The 16,666-nt window shown below is 38.7% G+C and overlaps 2 protein-coding genes across 2 annotated transcripts; one reads left to right on the top strand and one right to left on the bottom strand.

The window, feature by feature from the left end:
- Positions 1 to 228: 228 nt before the first annotated feature.
- Positions 229 to 10,568, bottom strand: cyp2v1 (cytochrome P450, family 2, subfamily V, polypeptide 1). Its single transcript, XM_079830642.1, has 9 exons — positions 10,080 to 10,568; positions 9,801 to 9,963; positions 9,561 to 9,710; positions 3,642 to 3,802; positions 3,311 to 3,487; positions 2,694 to 2,835; positions 2,325 to 2,512; positions 648 to 789; positions 229 to 531 (listed from the first exon to the last, which is right to left on the bottom strand). The coding sequence occupies exons 1-9, from the start codon at positions 10,287 to 10,289 to the stop codon at positions 356 to 358; spliced, it is 1,509 nt and encodes a 502-aa protein (XP_079686768.1). The 5' UTR covers positions 10,290 to 10,568; the 3' UTR covers positions 229 to 355.
- Positions 10,114 to 16,478, top strand: cyp2ad3 (cytochrome P450, family 2, subfamily AD, polypeptide 3). The gene is made up of 10 exons (XM_079830646.1): positions 10,114 to 10,450; positions 11,456 to 11,829; positions 12,047 to 12,209; positions 14,006 to 14,155; positions 14,245 to 14,402; positions 14,480 to 14,656; positions 14,817 to 14,958; positions 15,221 to 15,408; positions 15,486 to 15,627; positions 15,775 to 16,478. The coding sequence occupies exons 2-10, from the start codon at positions 11,647 to 11,649 to the stop codon at positions 15,948 to 15,950; spliced, it is 1,479 nt and encodes a 492-aa protein (XP_079686772.1). The 5' UTR covers positions 10,114 to 10,450; positions 11,456 to 11,646; the 3' UTR covers positions 15,951 to 16,478.
- Positions 16,479 to 16,666: the final 188 nt, after the last annotated feature.

Genomic DNA, 16,666 nt, shown 5'->3' with positions numbered 1-16,666 from the left:
TAATTGTAGATTACTAGGGAATCTTTTTTCCTGTACGTATAAAAAAAGTTAAGAAGGCATCTCTTCGCCTGAATTCGCTCTCAGCATCCAGTAAGTGACCTGGAAAATATGATTTTTATAAATTAAATAATCATATATTAATTAGTATTATATTACTTATATTTTACGTGCTGTTTATTGTTTAATATTTCGATTGTGCTGTTTCAAAGGATAAATGGGAGACATTTTAAAAAAAAGGTTACAAGCTTTATTTGTCTACTTGAAGCTGCATTGTTTCATTTGAAACAATCTCAGATGAAGAAACATTATAATTCTACTTTAAATATGGTGCACTGATGTGAAATGTACACATCAATCAACGAGGAGTGAAACTTATTTGAAATGGCTTTGGGGACAGAGTCATTCCGAATTTAAAGTCAAGGCTTGTTTGTGTTCCCTCTGGAGGAGACAGAGTGAAGGATTGTAGAAAGGATGTGAAGAAGAGAAAGAGCTCCATACGGGCAAGCGATTCTCCTGGACAAGATCGTTTTCCTTGGGAGGATGAAATAAAGACAGATATGCATTTATACTGGACAGACAGTAAATCTCAAACCAATGTTTTAATGTGTATATGCAATATGTATAAATGTTTTTAAAAGCCTGCTTACCTATGGAGAAAGGAATAAAGGTTTCAGGTTTTTCAAACTCGCCTTGTGTGTTCAGAAAATGTTCTGGGTCAAATGAATGTGGAGTCTTCCACTTGGTCTGATCAAACAGGACTGAGGTCAGGTTAGGAATGATCTGTGTACCCTTAATGTAGAAAAAAAGACAAATTGACCATCTCTGGACCAACATGAACTATTCCATGATGCATAGTAATTAAACAGTCTGATATGACAGGTAGGTAGTTGAATGCTATGTCAGCAGCTGAGGATAATGGCAATAACTGTTTAACAACCATTTAACCCCTTAACTGTCACCCCCCTCTTTGAGAATAGATGTGAAAATGCACTATCCAAACTTAAATGGTTGTATTTCAAGAATGCTTTGTAATATAGACCTAGTTTGGTCGTTTTAAAGAAGACACTCAGTAGATTATTGCTGACGTGAAAGCACTTCAATGAAAGTCTGAAAAAGTTATGTTAAACATTAAAGGGTTAAGTGCATCTATCCATCATATAACTGCTCCACACGGCTCCAGGGAGTTAATAAAGGCTTCTTAAGCGAAGTGGTGCGTTTGTGTAAGAAAAATATCCATATTAAAAACTTAATAGACTAAAATAACTAGCTTTTGGTGGTCAGCGGTACGCAAGTCGATTTTACGGTGAAAGAGTAACCCCCGACATGATGTACAGGAGCATCTCAAGCTTTGACACCTCTCGCGGATAGTGCTGGGAAACAAACTCAAGTCTCTCTTCTCTTATATTGAAATCCTTTGCCATTTCTCTTTAAAAAATTCTCAGTTTAGACTCGAATTCATGACCGGTGTTTTGTTTTGCTCTATCCTCTGTGCTTCTGTGTTCGTCAATGCACATGCGGCGTCAAGGGTTACTCTGTCACTGTAACTTTTTACTCTTTCACTGCTGACCGCCGGAAGCTTGTTATTTTAGTCTATAAAGTTTTAAATATGGATATTATATTGTTTCTTACACAAGCACAAAAATCACAAAAATCAAAGTTCCTATGAGATGTTTAGGCACTGTACCAATAATAGCCACCGGGGGTGTCACCCACATGCCATGCATTCTCCTGTAACATATTAATATATTTCTGTCCAAATATCACTTCTATCACAAGATAGTCACCAAATATGGAACCTTGAGACTCAGACCTTTCTGATATACGTTTTGTAGATTAGAAAAGGTTTTGACAATAAAAGTAGTTAAAAATATTTTTTAAATTTTGTAGAGGAGATGGTGGTCCAGTGGGTTAAACAATGGAACTAATATGCAGAAGGTTGCTGGTTCGATCCCAGCGGTCACCACCAGTGTGTCCTTGAGCAAGGCACTTTACTCCAGGGGGATTGTCCCTGTAATAAGGGCACTGTAAGTCGCTTTGGATAAAAGTGTCTGCCAATTGCATAAAAAATGTAATATGAAACCTGACACCGCCCACTACAGGAGGAGAATTTAAAGTACTGTTTCCATGGTAACACAACATCCAAGCTTTCGTAAGCTTTCAAATGATACCTTATTTATGATTATTAATTAAATATGTGATAGGCAATACAAAAGAGGGACGGTGACAGTTATGGGGTCTGATCTGGTAAGTATTTAGGTTGAAAAGTCTGCTCATAAACAAAAATCATGTTATAAAGATTGACTAAGTTTTGTCATTCATCTCACCTTTGGAATGAAATATCCTTCCAATGTTGTGTCTTCATTAGTCATTCTTGGCACACTAAGAGGCACAACATTTCCCATTCTCTGGACCTCATGGATAACAGCGTCAGTGTACGGCATACTGGGTCGGTCATCTATGTTGGGTCGGCGCGACTGTCCAACAACTTCGTCTATTTCTGCCTGGACCTTTTCTGAGCATATGAATATGACATTTGATGCCAGAATTCCATAACATGCGTCTAACATATTGAATGAATATAATTGTAGTCTACTAAGTTTATGATCCTTATTAGCCTACGGTGTGTCTGCATTTTGCATTTTATTTCCAAGCATGGACAAAACTGAATTTACGGTTGACTTGGAGCATTTTACCTTGGATTTCTGGGTATTTCATCATGTATACAAAGGCCCACAGTAAAGTGGTAGATGTGGTCTCAGTTCCAGCCACAAACAAATCAAGCACAGCGTATTGCAGACCCTCTTCATGAAATCCTGCTTCCAGATCATCTTTCCTCTACAAAGAACAGAGACATTACAAACAGCACAGGGTGGACATTAGGGGTGGGACAAAATATCGATAGGGCAATATATCGTTGTCTATCTCCGTGCGATACGATAATCGATACACTGGCGCCAAATATCAATATTTTATTTAGTAAAATAAGGCACTCTAAATAGATTTCCCTGCTCCCAGCGTCGCTACCTCATGGCTCCTCTGGGTGGTGCTCAACACATGAATGAGGGAAACATGAACATAAGTTAACCAGCCTAAGAAAAAGAGGTTTTTAATGGGATGGCGGACTGCCACGTTTAAGTCCAAACTCTGGAAAACTGTTTTGTTTTGAATTGCTGTATTGTGATATTATAATAAGCCATGTATCGTGAGGTACCCTGTGATTATTGGAATATTTCTGAGTTTGTTAAACATGATAGGCTTATAAAAAAGGTCACATTTTCTACAACATGTCTGTGATAGAGAATAACAGTACCTTCTGGATCTCAGTAAGATAGCAGTCTATAAAATCTCTGGGTGAAGAGGGGTCCCAGTCTGCATGATGCTTGTCCACCTCTTCTCTAATAAAAGCACAAACTTGATTGAAGCAGGAAAACAGGTCTTTATGAGGTCCGGGGAGGAGGCCCATAACACTGGGGAACGCACTGTAAAGCTATAATGGACAAGTAGCAGGTCAACTTTGGTGGACACCTTTGTTTTATTAATGTAGTTTTCAACTAGTGCACCTTCAGTGGCAAATCAGGAGTGCCAATGACAGACCACCATATCTCCACCACATCTCATCGTCTGAATGTTAATTGTAGTACCTGTATCCACACGGAGGTTTGTAGCTTAAGGGCTTTAGACATCAGACTAAGCATGTTCAGAAACCTCTGGTCTGTGTACTCAAACCTCCTGCCGAACACCATGGAGCAGATGATGTTGGAGACGGCATTGTTAACAAAGTAATGAGGATCAAATGGCAGTCCTGACAAAATACAATGACAGGTGAAGCTGGTTTCAGTTTCAAACTAACTTTAGTTTATTGCTATGCAAATACTAAGTTGTTGCTTGCTAGTCTAAGGAGTCCTATGATATTTTGGTTGTCCTTACATCTTGTATACTTAACCCTCTGGTATTCCTCACTTAGGGGTCAAACTTGTGAGCTTCGGCATTCAAAATATACCAAAGAAAATATATTTTTAAATGAATGTATTATGCATTGTTCCAATTATATTTATTCTATAATATTTTGTATTTTGAGTGGGTTTCATGGTACGAGACAATATTCACCTCTAAATTATGCAGCATTTTTTTCTATATAAAATTATACAAGTATTAGAAAAATAAATAGATGACTCTTTTTATATAGTGGATTTAAATTTGGATAGAAATATTGGCTTTACACTAAGTACAAATAGCAATAGCTACACTAAGTACAAATAGCAATATAAAATAGTTATATCTATTTACACTGTAAAAATAGCAGTATTTTCTTTGCAAGTGTAAAAGTTAGATGATATTTATACTTAATAAATAGTGGCAGATACTATTTGCACCTCAGTGTTGTACATTAAACAGTATGCGATAACACAGTGTAAATTATTATATTTATTACAATTATTAAATGGATACAATAATATGGGACAATAAAGCCCTCCCTAAACCTAACCCTAACCGATAAACACTTTATTATTAAACACACGTTAGACACTTCATATCCCCTTTTAGAATATTTTCTTAATTTTTATTGAAAATAAATGCCTTTTCAGTCTGATGTGTGATGGGAAAAGGGAGTAGAGCGAGTTCGGCAAAAGGCGGATTCGAACCTCAGATTGATTCACGTCAAAACTTAATTCCCCACGCCATACCCCTAAACCATTGCTACTGTAAACAATCCTATGTCTTCCGTAATTTTGTCTGGCCCAACCTAGTCTCGCGTAGCCACACCTTCAGACTGACGGAAGAAGGTCTGGACCAAGCGGCAACCTCCTCCAGTTTCTCTTGAAGCCAAAACGGAAGTGAATTAAACTGCAATTCATCGACTGGCCACTAGAGGCAGGCTCCAGAAGGGAGCAGAATCTCATTGAGCTCCATGTTAAAATGCCCAACTTTACAGCAGAAAAAAACATGTTCACAGCCTGTTACGAATTGTGTTGTGCTGTCTGTTAGTCATCACGTCACCTCAGCTCCACCCACGTCCTGCCTCTTTGCCCATTTTCTATTATCCGGGACTGACCCGCTGCCAAGATGGCAACGGCCAGCTCGACCCTACTTTACGCTTCAAATCGGCTCTTCAGAATCCTATGGGTGACGTCACGGACACTTTGTCCATATTTTTTTACAGTCTGCTCTGGACTCGATCGCAGCTTTCATTGGTCAAGGACCGCCCAAGAGGATGTTTGACTGACATGTAACGCAACCAATCACAGTTAGTTTTGTTCCGTGTCATGTTTAAGGGCGTGAAAATGTAAAGTCGATGTCCCTGCAAAAACAGACCGGCATACATCTATAAATTATTCATTCAAGAACGTTGTGCTAGTTTTACTGCAACAATGGAGCAGCGAACTCTTCACACACTTTTGTAAAAATCCAGCGTTTAGTTGATCCTGGTAAGCAGAAGCACTCATTGTCAGTTGTAAACAAGACGGCGTTCTTCTTCCACAAAGGAGTTTGGCGTCGCCATTATTTTTTCAGGTGGTCCGTTAAAGAACGCAACACACTTGTCTCGAGGACATCCTGTAGAATTCAACCAATCAGATGACGGCTTCGAAACTCCTGAAGTGTTCCAGATAAGTGTGCCATATGCATCAGACGTTCAGCCAACGGTCCGTGGGCGGGCTATGTGCACTTAGCGTAAATAGACACAGCGATAAAGATTTAGACATTATCAAAGTCTACTTCATCATGGCTGATTTGCTCATTTTCTATGGCGGTAATTTTTGAAGAAGACATTTTTTGTTTTCATACAGCAAGTGCCATAAAGTCCCCTTCATCGTACCAATCAAAACCATTCAAAAATTCAAAACTTAAACCACCAGAGGGTTATTATGTGTAATACTCCCCGTTAGATAATACAATAATGCCTTTTATTATTAAGTATTTCTAAACCTAAAACAAATTAGTTTTTAGTTCACTTTAAAATGAAAATTTCCTGATATTTTACTCACCCCCTTCTCATCCAAGATGTTTGTGTCTTTCCTTCTTCAGTCAAAAAGAAATTACGTTTTTGAGGAAAACATTCCAGGATTTTTCTCCACACAATGGACTTCAATGGCAACCAAAATGTTGAAGGTCCAAATCAATGCAGTTTCAAAGGAAGGGCTTCAGAGGCTCTGCGCGATCCCAGACGTCTTATCTAGCCAAACCATCGGCCATTTTCAAGAAAAAAATGAACATTTATATACTTTTTAACCTAAATTGCTTATCCTGCGCTGCTCTGCTGAGCGCCACAGATTGCGCAATCACGTCGGAAAGGTCACACTACGTAGGCAGAAGTACCGCCCCAAGCGAATGTGCGAAGACTAATACAAACGCCCTTTACAAAAAAAAACCTCCATCTTCAACTTCAAAATCGTCCGACATCGTTGTTTAACCTTTTTTTGCTAAAGGATGTTTGTATTAGTTTTCGCATGTACGCTTTGTAAACACAGGGCGGTACTTCTGCCTACGTCTAGCATGACCTTTCCGACATGATTGCGCAATTCGTGGCGCTCCGCAGAGTAGCGCAGTATGAGCAATTTAGGTTAAAAAGTATATAAATGTTTATTTTTTCTTGAAAATGACAGATGGTTTGGCTAGATAAGACCCTATTCCTCGTCTGGGATCATGCAGAGACTCTGACTGAAGCCCTTCGAAGCCTTTGAAACTGCATTGATTTGGACCTTCAACATTTTGGTTGCCATAGAAATCCATTGTGTGGAGAAAAATTCTGGAATGTTTTCCTCAAAAACTTAATTTCTTTTTGACTGAAGAAGGAAAGACACAAACATCTTGGATGAGATAGGGGTGAGTAAAATATCAGGAAATTTTCATTTTGAAGTGAACTAATCCTTTAACAGTGACTTATTTCATAAATATGTAGCGTCTGTACGAATTGTGGGCGCAGACACATAGTTTAATGAATCTTCCAAATGATTGCATCAGAAATGACCCCTTTACAAAGCCCAATTCAGCTCCAGACCCCAGGAAATCGACCATTTATCAACAGAGGGACGGAGGCTCCATTCTGCCTGGAGCTACTACTTTTAAATAATAATTACTCGATTGCCTATGGACTTTTGACCAAAACTTAGACAAAGAGGACAAAAGACTCGTTGTGATCACAAGACAAAGAAACGAACCAGATCTCTGTCTTTTCAATGACCGGTAAATAAACTCCACGTGACACAGCTAAAACTCCAAGCAAACTCACAGAAACTGGTACATATGAAGTGCATCAAGTCATTGATTATTGGACTTTCATTAAAAAAGCCTTCGACATAGCTTGTTAGTGTGTTTACAACTGATACACGTGACTATTATGCATGTATATCACTCCCAATTCATGCAATTATATAACTATTGAATGAGTGGATGAAAAGGCACCGTGTTTGATATCTTTTTGTTCGTATGGGTATAATCCAACAGATGAGCTGAATGAAATCTTTATAGAATTGATCATGTCCTTATAGTAAGGAATTAGGTCTAAATTTACTCTCTGCTTAAGAGCAGGAAACTAAATTACCATAGATAACCCAATTTTATGGGAGGGGTGGAGACACAGTCACCCCTGAACCCTAATTGGCCAGAACCCATCCAGAGGATGGGCAAATATTTGAGTTTTAACCTCAGAACAAGGACGAAGAGTGCTAGTTCAGAGCCTGCAGTTCGCGGCCTGTTCGCAGCCAGTTCAGAGATGTTCAGTTGGGTTGAGTCCTAGCAGTTGACCAGAGTTGAGTTCTGAAAGGAGAGCTCCCAGGAGACGATCAGATGATCGTCGCAGACCAAGATCAGAGAAAATGGGTAAAACAACGATTTCATTCAGGCCATCTGCTCTTCTCTCACTTTCCTTTCTTTTACTTAAAGTTTATTTTCTTTCCGTTAAGTCTCTGGTTCTGTTAAGTTTCGCCGCAAAAGTTTCTCAACGAGTCCCTAACCGCGCGCTTCAACTTCAAACAACGCCCACAACACTCCATATGATTGGTTTCCCAAGATGTCGATCAAAGACACGACTAGACCTTCAGCGAATCAAAGACCTGGGACCCCCCCCCCCTCCCCCTCCAGCCGGGGAAAGGGAACCTCCCTTGTCAGACGACATACGAGACACAAACGCAAGTAATACCTCTAGATTCCAAGCTGAACTGGTGCATTAGATCAAATTTAATAACCCTGCCTAAAGGCCTGTACACACCGAGACGAATATCACGCGCGCTTATCGCCAGCGTTTTTCGTGACGTTTTTCGGCGCGTCTTGAGTGTTCACACCCAAGTGATTTTCACTGGCGCTGCGCCGAGTGAACGTGCACATTCAGTCGATGCGCTCCCGGTACACAAGATGGTGCTGCGGCACTTTACGCCTCTGACACTCGCTTGTCACACAGAAGGAGAAGAGAGACCGTATTTACGTGCTTGCCAAAACCATAGACATATTATGTATATGGACAAAACCATTCACACACTTTTTGCTAACTGGCAAGCAGCATTAGCAGTTCATCTTCTTCTTTGTCTTCTTACTACTTCTTCGTCGTATCAATGTGTGCTCGGCAAGAGCGTTTTGTGCTTGAGCGCCACCAAGTCGTGTTTTACTGTCACTTCAGCAGCTCCAGGCACGTGAACAAAAGCGCCGATCTCATTGGTCGGCCAGTTTTTTACGCGCCGCGTCAAAATAAAAAAACGAACCCGAGGCGTTTTTTTAAAAATGACGCTTTTACGCCTGCCGTTTTGCGCGTCGGTGTGACTCACATTGGCGCCCATTGTTTAGTCCCGAGGCGTTAAACGTCGGCGATAAACGCGTGCGAAAATCGTCCCGGTGTGAACAGGCCTTAAGAAACGATAGGAGGTTAAATTACTGATCAATGGTTTCTTCAGGTCATGTGTCATAAATGCATATATTGCTTAGGATTTCATAATTTCTCTCTCTTAAAACGTATTATTTTCCTCACCTTCTTCCTTTCTGCAACGTGTGTGAATGTGCGAGTGCGTGTGTTTATGTTAGATTTAGTATGATGTGTTAGAGTAATCAATAAAGTTCCGTTTGTATTCAAAGATAACTGTTCTTGTGTTATGTGCTTACGAATTTAATGTCTTGAACTGCCGATCTAAGTTACCTGGCTGTTAAATAGTGTTTCACTATTGTTCGGATATTAATATCTGCTGCAGAGTTGATATTTACGGCCCGTTCAAATGAACGCTGGAAGAGTCATTTGCTCGGCTTTAAAATAGACTCTCAAAATTCCCTATGAATTCATTAATTCATTCATTTGAGCTAAATAGACCTGTTTCCCTTTAACAGAGTCCCCTTTAAGTTCATACATATCGGTGGACAAAATAAGTTAAGGTGTAAACATTAATTCTGAATTATTTATAATGTAATTTGAGTCTCTTTTATTTTAATTAAATTCCACGTTTGAGTTATTTATTGATCTCACTCATAGTCGCTACAAATATAAACGCAATATAAAATTCTGATCATAACAAACAAGCACAGTATAGCTAAATATAAGCCATGACTCTTATTATCTCAGCAATGCTGCTACTGTTCTTTACCATTGGTATCCATGATGGTCTTGTGCAGAAATTCGTACTCTTCCATGATGATGAATTCCAGGCTCCTTTTTCCCACACCGAAGTATTTAAGAGTACTAATAGTGAAACGCCTCTGCTGCTTCCAGCTGTAGCCATTATTGAAGGTTACACCTGTTGCCAGACATTACACAATATGAAAGATGTGATACAGTATTTTAGAGAGAGTTAGAATATAATTTGATGTCTTCTCCCCATGTATACCTTGGCACTTGATCATTTTTTTAATCACATCATTGGTTGGGCGTCCTGTGAAGATGTTTGCTTGATCAACAAGAGCTTTCTTGACCATGCTGTAGGTATTCACAACAACAGTGTTTAAGTTTCCCAGACGCAAGCTGAAAATGTTGCCATAGTGGTCTGACCACTGCAGGGAAACAAAATAATAAACTCAGCAGGGTTTAAGATATCAGAGCTTATTTAATATAAACACATTATACAGTCAGACTTCGAAATCACAACATTAGGGGGGCCCTAAATTACCTTAGTTAAATGAATATGAGGTTGTGTAACATCCAGCTGGAAAACATTCCCAACACAGGGGAGAGGTGTGGGTCCGGGGGGATAGTTTCTTGGCTTCCTGTTTCTCAGCTGGACTGAGATCAGAAGAAAGATTATGAACAACAGTAGCACAGTCCCTGCATCTGTCCAATGCACCGAGGCTAAAGACAACAAAATGTGCTCCAAAACCATTATCACGCTTGTATCTCCTTTTAAAACGACTGCGCTGTTTTTTTACGCTTAAAGTTGTTTACTTCCTGGTTTACTACGAAAAAAACATGCTTTGAAATAAACACTCAGAGACAGTGAGCCTTTTCGTGAACGAAAAAGTGTGTTTTGTAATTATTTTTAAGGTAAGTGATAATCACAACCACTAACTTCTGTTACCGAAGTCAAATAATCTCTCTTTGTTTTGAAGCGCTTTACTGATGGAGAGTCGACTCCAAAAGACTCGATTCCTCGACTCTGAATAGCCCCAGAGTCGGTGTCGACTCCAGCAAAGGAATCAAATCTTGTTGTCGACTCTGTTGCTGTGTCCGAACTTTAGAAATATTCAGAGTGACTTTAGTTTGTAATTATTACTACCTCCGTCCGTACCATCTTTAGTTTAATTGATGTTATATTAAAACAATATAGATTTGGTTTTACATGTGTTCTTACATATCTTACATATACATATTTTTAGTATTGTTAACTCTCCTATGTCCAATAGGTCCAAACCATAGACTGTAAAAGTCCAAACAGACAATGATCATGAGCGTTAATAAGCGCCATCACCCGATCATTATAATAAGTTAGAGTATAATTATAAAATAATTATAATTAATTAAAGAAGAAAGAAAGCTTCTTTCTCGTTTATTTATTTCTGACATAATATTTGACCGGTGACTTCCCCTCTGTAAAAAAAATAGCATAGCTATAGGCAGCAGCTAACGTTAGCGTTGATGGCTAGGTACTCATCAAGTCATCGCTAAATTGGACTAATTTTGTTGGTGTGTGTGTGTGTATAACGACTGCAATCTTGTAGTATTCCTGACCCCATTTTGATGTAAAGTAAATGGAAAAAAACTGAAATCAAACGAGGTGTTTTGAGTCTGCAAGGGCTGAATAATACACAAATCAATAGCTTGATAGAATGCCTAGCAAGACAAAATAATAATAATAAAACAGATAATAGATCTGATTGGAAATGATTATGACGAGGTATATAAAATACAAGTCTAGACAATGTATAGATTCTCTTTGCCTTTGTGTTCAGAAGGCTAACTATAGTTAGTGTGATATATCAGTTTCCCCCCTAGAGGGACGTTTGTAATTTCTCTCCACTCTTTTCCACTAATATTTACTTTTCTAAGCAGGGCCATACACTTTGTCCCAAGCACGGAGAGGTGTGTGAAATCCCCGTCTAGGGAAGGAAGGGGAGGGACGCGGTCCCACCACCAGTTGCATAGCCCAAACAAGGGCCCTTTTTCTAGTCTACCGTTTGCACTGCAGGCTCCAATACTTTGTTATTCTCTGACAAAGGGAACGTGCCATTTTCTTTAACATCATGATCCTGCACTTTATTTATCAATGCTTTGATTTTAAATGCTGGATCATTTTAAGTTTAGTTTTACTGCTTCTTGCAGATATTATCAAATATAGGAATCCTTCCAGGTTCCCCCCAGGACCCTGGCCTCTACCATTCCTGGGAAATGTCTTCACTGAGATAGATTTTAAGAACATGGATAAGGTAGGAGCAAATGGTTAAATGTTTATTTGCATGTATGTTGAAACATTCTTTTTAGACAGAATTTCTTATATTGCCCTTGTTCCTGATTAAAAGAGGTGGATGTTAGCGAGTTGACTGTGTAATAATAACACAATATATACTGTACAGATAGGCCTATATAAAATGATTATATATATTAATAAATAATAATAATAATAATAATTGTATTTTATTTCAGTTGGCTGAAGTCTACGGGAAGGTGTTCAGCCTAAGAGTGGGCAGTGAGAAAATGGTAATCGTGTCTGGATATAAAATGGTAAAGGAGGCTCTCATTACTCAGATTGACAGTTTCATTGACCGTCCAAATATCCCACTGTTTCATAAAGTTTTTAAAGGAATTGGTAAGTACACCGACCTTTTTGCTAATAAAGGCAACTAGTCGATATTCATAACATTATTTGCTTTTTTTTAAATGGTTAGTTCCTGTCCTTGATTCTGATTGGTCAATAGTTGTGTTTACTTAAAGGAGAACGTTGGTGAATTTTTAAGTTAATCTTGATCATTATACCTTTGTGAGTACTGTCTATAGAAAAAAAAACGAACCGGATTGGTGCTTGCAACACGGAGCTGTTACAGTTAATGCCCAGAGTTCCCACTCAGCTAACACGGCAGCTATGGGGGCATATACATAAAGAGTGTCTTTGTGCCTCTTAACAGACACAAAATGCAATCAAAATGTCTGTCCAACATGAACAGGGCCCTTACATGACAACGAGATGTGTTTATCCACATTGTTTAAACTCGCCTATATAGTGTTTTAGACGGCAAGCTGTAGTCTCGCGCTGAAGTCCCGTGGGAACTCAGTCTGTAAAAATGTAAATAGTCCGGGGGGGCTGTGTGTGTGTGTGTGTGTGTGTGTGTGTGTGTGTGTGTGTGTGTGTGTGTGTGTGTGTGTGTGTGTGTGTGTGTGTGTGAACCATAGACCGTAAAAAAATAGAACTCAACCTTTGAACCTCAACCTTGTCTCCCACCCACCAATCATCATCAGTTTTCTCAATGGTACCAAAAACACGCATGGCTGGCGCGCGTGCACACGCACACGTTGCAGGTCCGCTTCATAATGTTGCTTCAGTGAGCTCAATTAGAGGAACGCCACATTTTTTTCCCTCAGTAACGCTAACGGCGTTGTAACGGGAGAAACAGTCATTCGTTTGATTACTCGTTACTGAAAAAAATTATTCCGTTAGTAACGCCGTTTATCAATAACGCCATTATTCCCATCACTGTTATTAGTAAAGTCGCTGCCGTTAGACGCTCTGGTTTCTATAGAATGGGAATTTAGCTTTGTCCAGGCTGAAAAATTCAGGTTTTTTTGTCATGATTCGAGCATTGGTGATTTCAAATATGAAATTTAATCGTAAGCTTGGCGAGCAGTTTTGGAGAATTTGATGTTTCCCCATTCAAAGAGGAGCTGCACTTGCATGCCTGAGAGGCGTTTCAAAGATGGCGGCCAAGTGAAATGACTTGTCTTAAAGGACATAGATATATATATACGATATGCATATATCTGTTAAAGGGACTTTGGTATCACTGCACAACACCCTTAGCAACGTAAACATATGTTTGTTCTTATTGATATTGTTCAAGCTTATGTATTACAGTATGTAGAGAGAGAAATCGAGTGAGCGAGTGTATTACCTGCATTCAGATTTAGCATTTTCCTTCAGGTTAGTCCTACGTTCATAATAAAAAATCAGTTTGAATGTCCGCTGCGATATCTTGTGCTTTTAACAGTTAAGGGGTTTTCCCATGTCCTGACACTGTCAGCGCTAGTCAAAGCATTTGTCAGTTGAGTTTTGTTCCATGTTCACAAGTTTCAGTCCTTTCAATATAAAAGTCTTCTACTTAAGACAGTCTTTGCTGGTGGGTAAAAATGTAATGTCTTTTCACAGTCAGGGACTATTTTTCCCAGCGGAATGAAGGCTTTTAGTGTTTTACTTCATGAAAGTTGCAATGTTTTGACTTTAATATTTGTATTTTGTGGTAACCGTTTTATAAAAGCAATAAGGTACTTTAGGCTTGTGCAGTGCTGTTTTGTGAATAAGTCACGGCTGAACAACGCCTCTCATACCTTATTGCTTACATAAAGAGTACCTGTTTAGATATTGAAATTCTTTCATTCATCCATATTATGAAGGTACGATACTGAGTAATGGATACCTGTGGCGGATGCATAGGAAGTTTGCTGTCTCCCATTTGCGGTCCTTTGGAGAGGGGAAGAAAAGTCTTGAGCTCAGGATCCAGCAAGAGTGTGTCTTCCTTTGTGATGCTTTTAGGACAGAAAAGGGTATCGTCTAAATTCTAAATTGATTCGGAATAACTTGCCAAATAATTACATATCCTTATGTATACATAACTGTGTTTTCTTCCAAACAGGACCTTTCAACCCCATGGTCACCTTAAACAGTGCTGTCTCAAATATCATCTCCTGTTTGATATTTGGACAACGCTTCGACTTTCACGATGAATATTACCAAAGAATTCTGCGTCTTGACACTGAATGTGTTCAGTTAGCAGGCTCTCCTAGAGCACAGGTACTGATTCATGACAGCATCTTTACACACTACTATTAAACATCTGCATTCATCACCCACTATATCATCTCTTACAGCTGTATAATGCGTGTCCTTGGCTCTTGGAATATTTACCTGGCCCCCACCAGACCATGTTTTCCAACTATAAGGAGATCACAGACTTCCTGAGAGGAGAAATCATGAAACACAGAGAGGACTGGGACCCTTTAAACCCACGTGACTTAATAGACAACTACCTGACTGAGATGGAAAAGGTACAGAAACTAAAGTAGCATTTTTTTAATCATGCTTTTGAAAGTAATTTGCAGGTATTTAATTTGATATTACCAATTGATCAACCTAAGAGACTATTTTAAAAAGAGTATATATGCATATTTTTTGCACATTTTTATATTGATTCCCATTTTTTCCCAGAAAAAGAGTGACACTGAGGCTGGTTTTAACATTGAAGGGTTAGTGGTGACTTGCCTAGACCTGATTGAGGCCGGGACAGAAAGCACAACTACTACACTGCGCTGGGGTCTACTTTTTATGATCAAGTTCCCAGAAATACAGGGTGAGTTTACTTTTCTGATTTTCAGAGCATTAGTGATCATGGTTCTTCAATTAAAGCTTGCAGGACGGAAACTTAGACTGCGCAAGGAAGAAATTGTATATGTCAAGTTAGCTTGGGAATGCATCAGCTTTCCATGAAAGAGTTTGTCTGAAAACACACAATATACAAGTAATACCAGAAATACAGGGTTAGTGTGGTTTAAGTTTTTATTTACTGGTTAAAGAATATTCCACATAAGGACTAACTTGTATTTCCCATTCAGAGAAGGTCCAGACAGAGATTGACAGGGAGATCGGACAGTCACGTCAACCTTGCTTGGCCGACAGAGATAATATGCCCTACACTGATGCTGTTATCCATGAGATTCAAAGATTTGGGAATGTTGTTCCACTGGGATTCCCTAAACAAGCTGTTAAAGACACAACACTAGGGGGGTACTTCATTCCAAAGGTATGAATTCTGTTCTATTCTAATTTAGGGGTCTAGTCTTGTCTAGAATAGTAAAGTTTTCACTCTCTCTTTATTAGGGCACCTCTATTACAACAAACCTGTCTTCAGTCCTGCATGATCCAAACGAATGGGAAACCCCAGACACCTTTAACCCAGGACACTTCATGGATGAAAATGGCCAGTTTCGGAAGAGAGAAGCCTTCATGCCTTTTTCAGCAGGTAATGTTTTGTAAACACACCCCTTGATATAACTTCTTAAAAAGTGATATGTTTGTATTTAATCATTTTCATTGACTTTGGGTCAGTATTAAATATATTTTGTGATGTTATGGAAGTTTAACTTCAGCTGATGGCATTTGCTTACAGGTAAGAGAGCGTGTTTGGGAGAGCAGCTGGCTCGTCAGGAGCTCTTCCTGTTCTTCACGTCCCTGCTGCAGCAATTCACCATCTCCAAATGTCCAGGAGAGGAACCCAGTCTGGAGGGCGAAATATGGTTCACATATGCTCCTGGTCCCTTCCGCATTTGTGTGTCCTCACGTTAGAGTGTATATATGTTTCTTATATGTCTACTCTTTTTTACTTTTTTACTATTATATCTGTTTGAATGCATTGATTAATAGAAAGCCATGTATCAAATACTAATCAATTTTTGTATTTGCATGTTTTTCCACCCTGATTATTTTCCAAGCACATAAGCTATAATTTAAACAAGAAACAACGACAAATTAAAAGTCAAGGAAATCTGATACAAAGCATGTGTACAATCTGTTATGGTAGAATATCTACTCAGTTGCATAATTATATGACTGTTATATGCTCAAGAAAAAATACTTTGTTCAGAGTATACTCTGAATAATATAGAATTTTAACATGAGCATATATTGAATAAAAAAAAAACTCTTTAGTGTTGTTTAAAAAAAAATTGTAGGCACACTTGTATCTACCAACAAGTTATTCTTTGTGACCAAAATCGTCACAATGTTTTAATGCTAATAGCTATTTATTCTGATGTAAATATTTATGTAATATATCTATCTTGTATTAATAAAAAATTGTATGGTCTACTGCGTAAATTATTTAGTGTTATTTTGATGTTTATATAAATCACAACTAGCTATTTCTGATCACAAATATCTCTGCTACATGCAGAACAGATGGATGAAAGTACTCCAAGGTTAAGTGGTGAACCGGCGACAGGGTCATGGGCGGCCAAGGCTGATTGATGCAAGTGGGGAGAAATACAAAATTATAAAAAATT

The sequence above is a fragment of the Gobio gobio genome (assembly GCF_949357685.1).
Source record: "Gobio gobio genome assembly, chromosome: 12".
Classification (NCBI taxonomy): Eukaryota; Metazoa; Chordata; class Actinopteri; order Cypriniformes; family Gobionidae; genus Gobio; species Gobio gobio.
The sequence above is the reverse complement of the archived record's forward strand: the minus strand, read 5'-3'. Positions and strand labels throughout refer to the sequence as shown.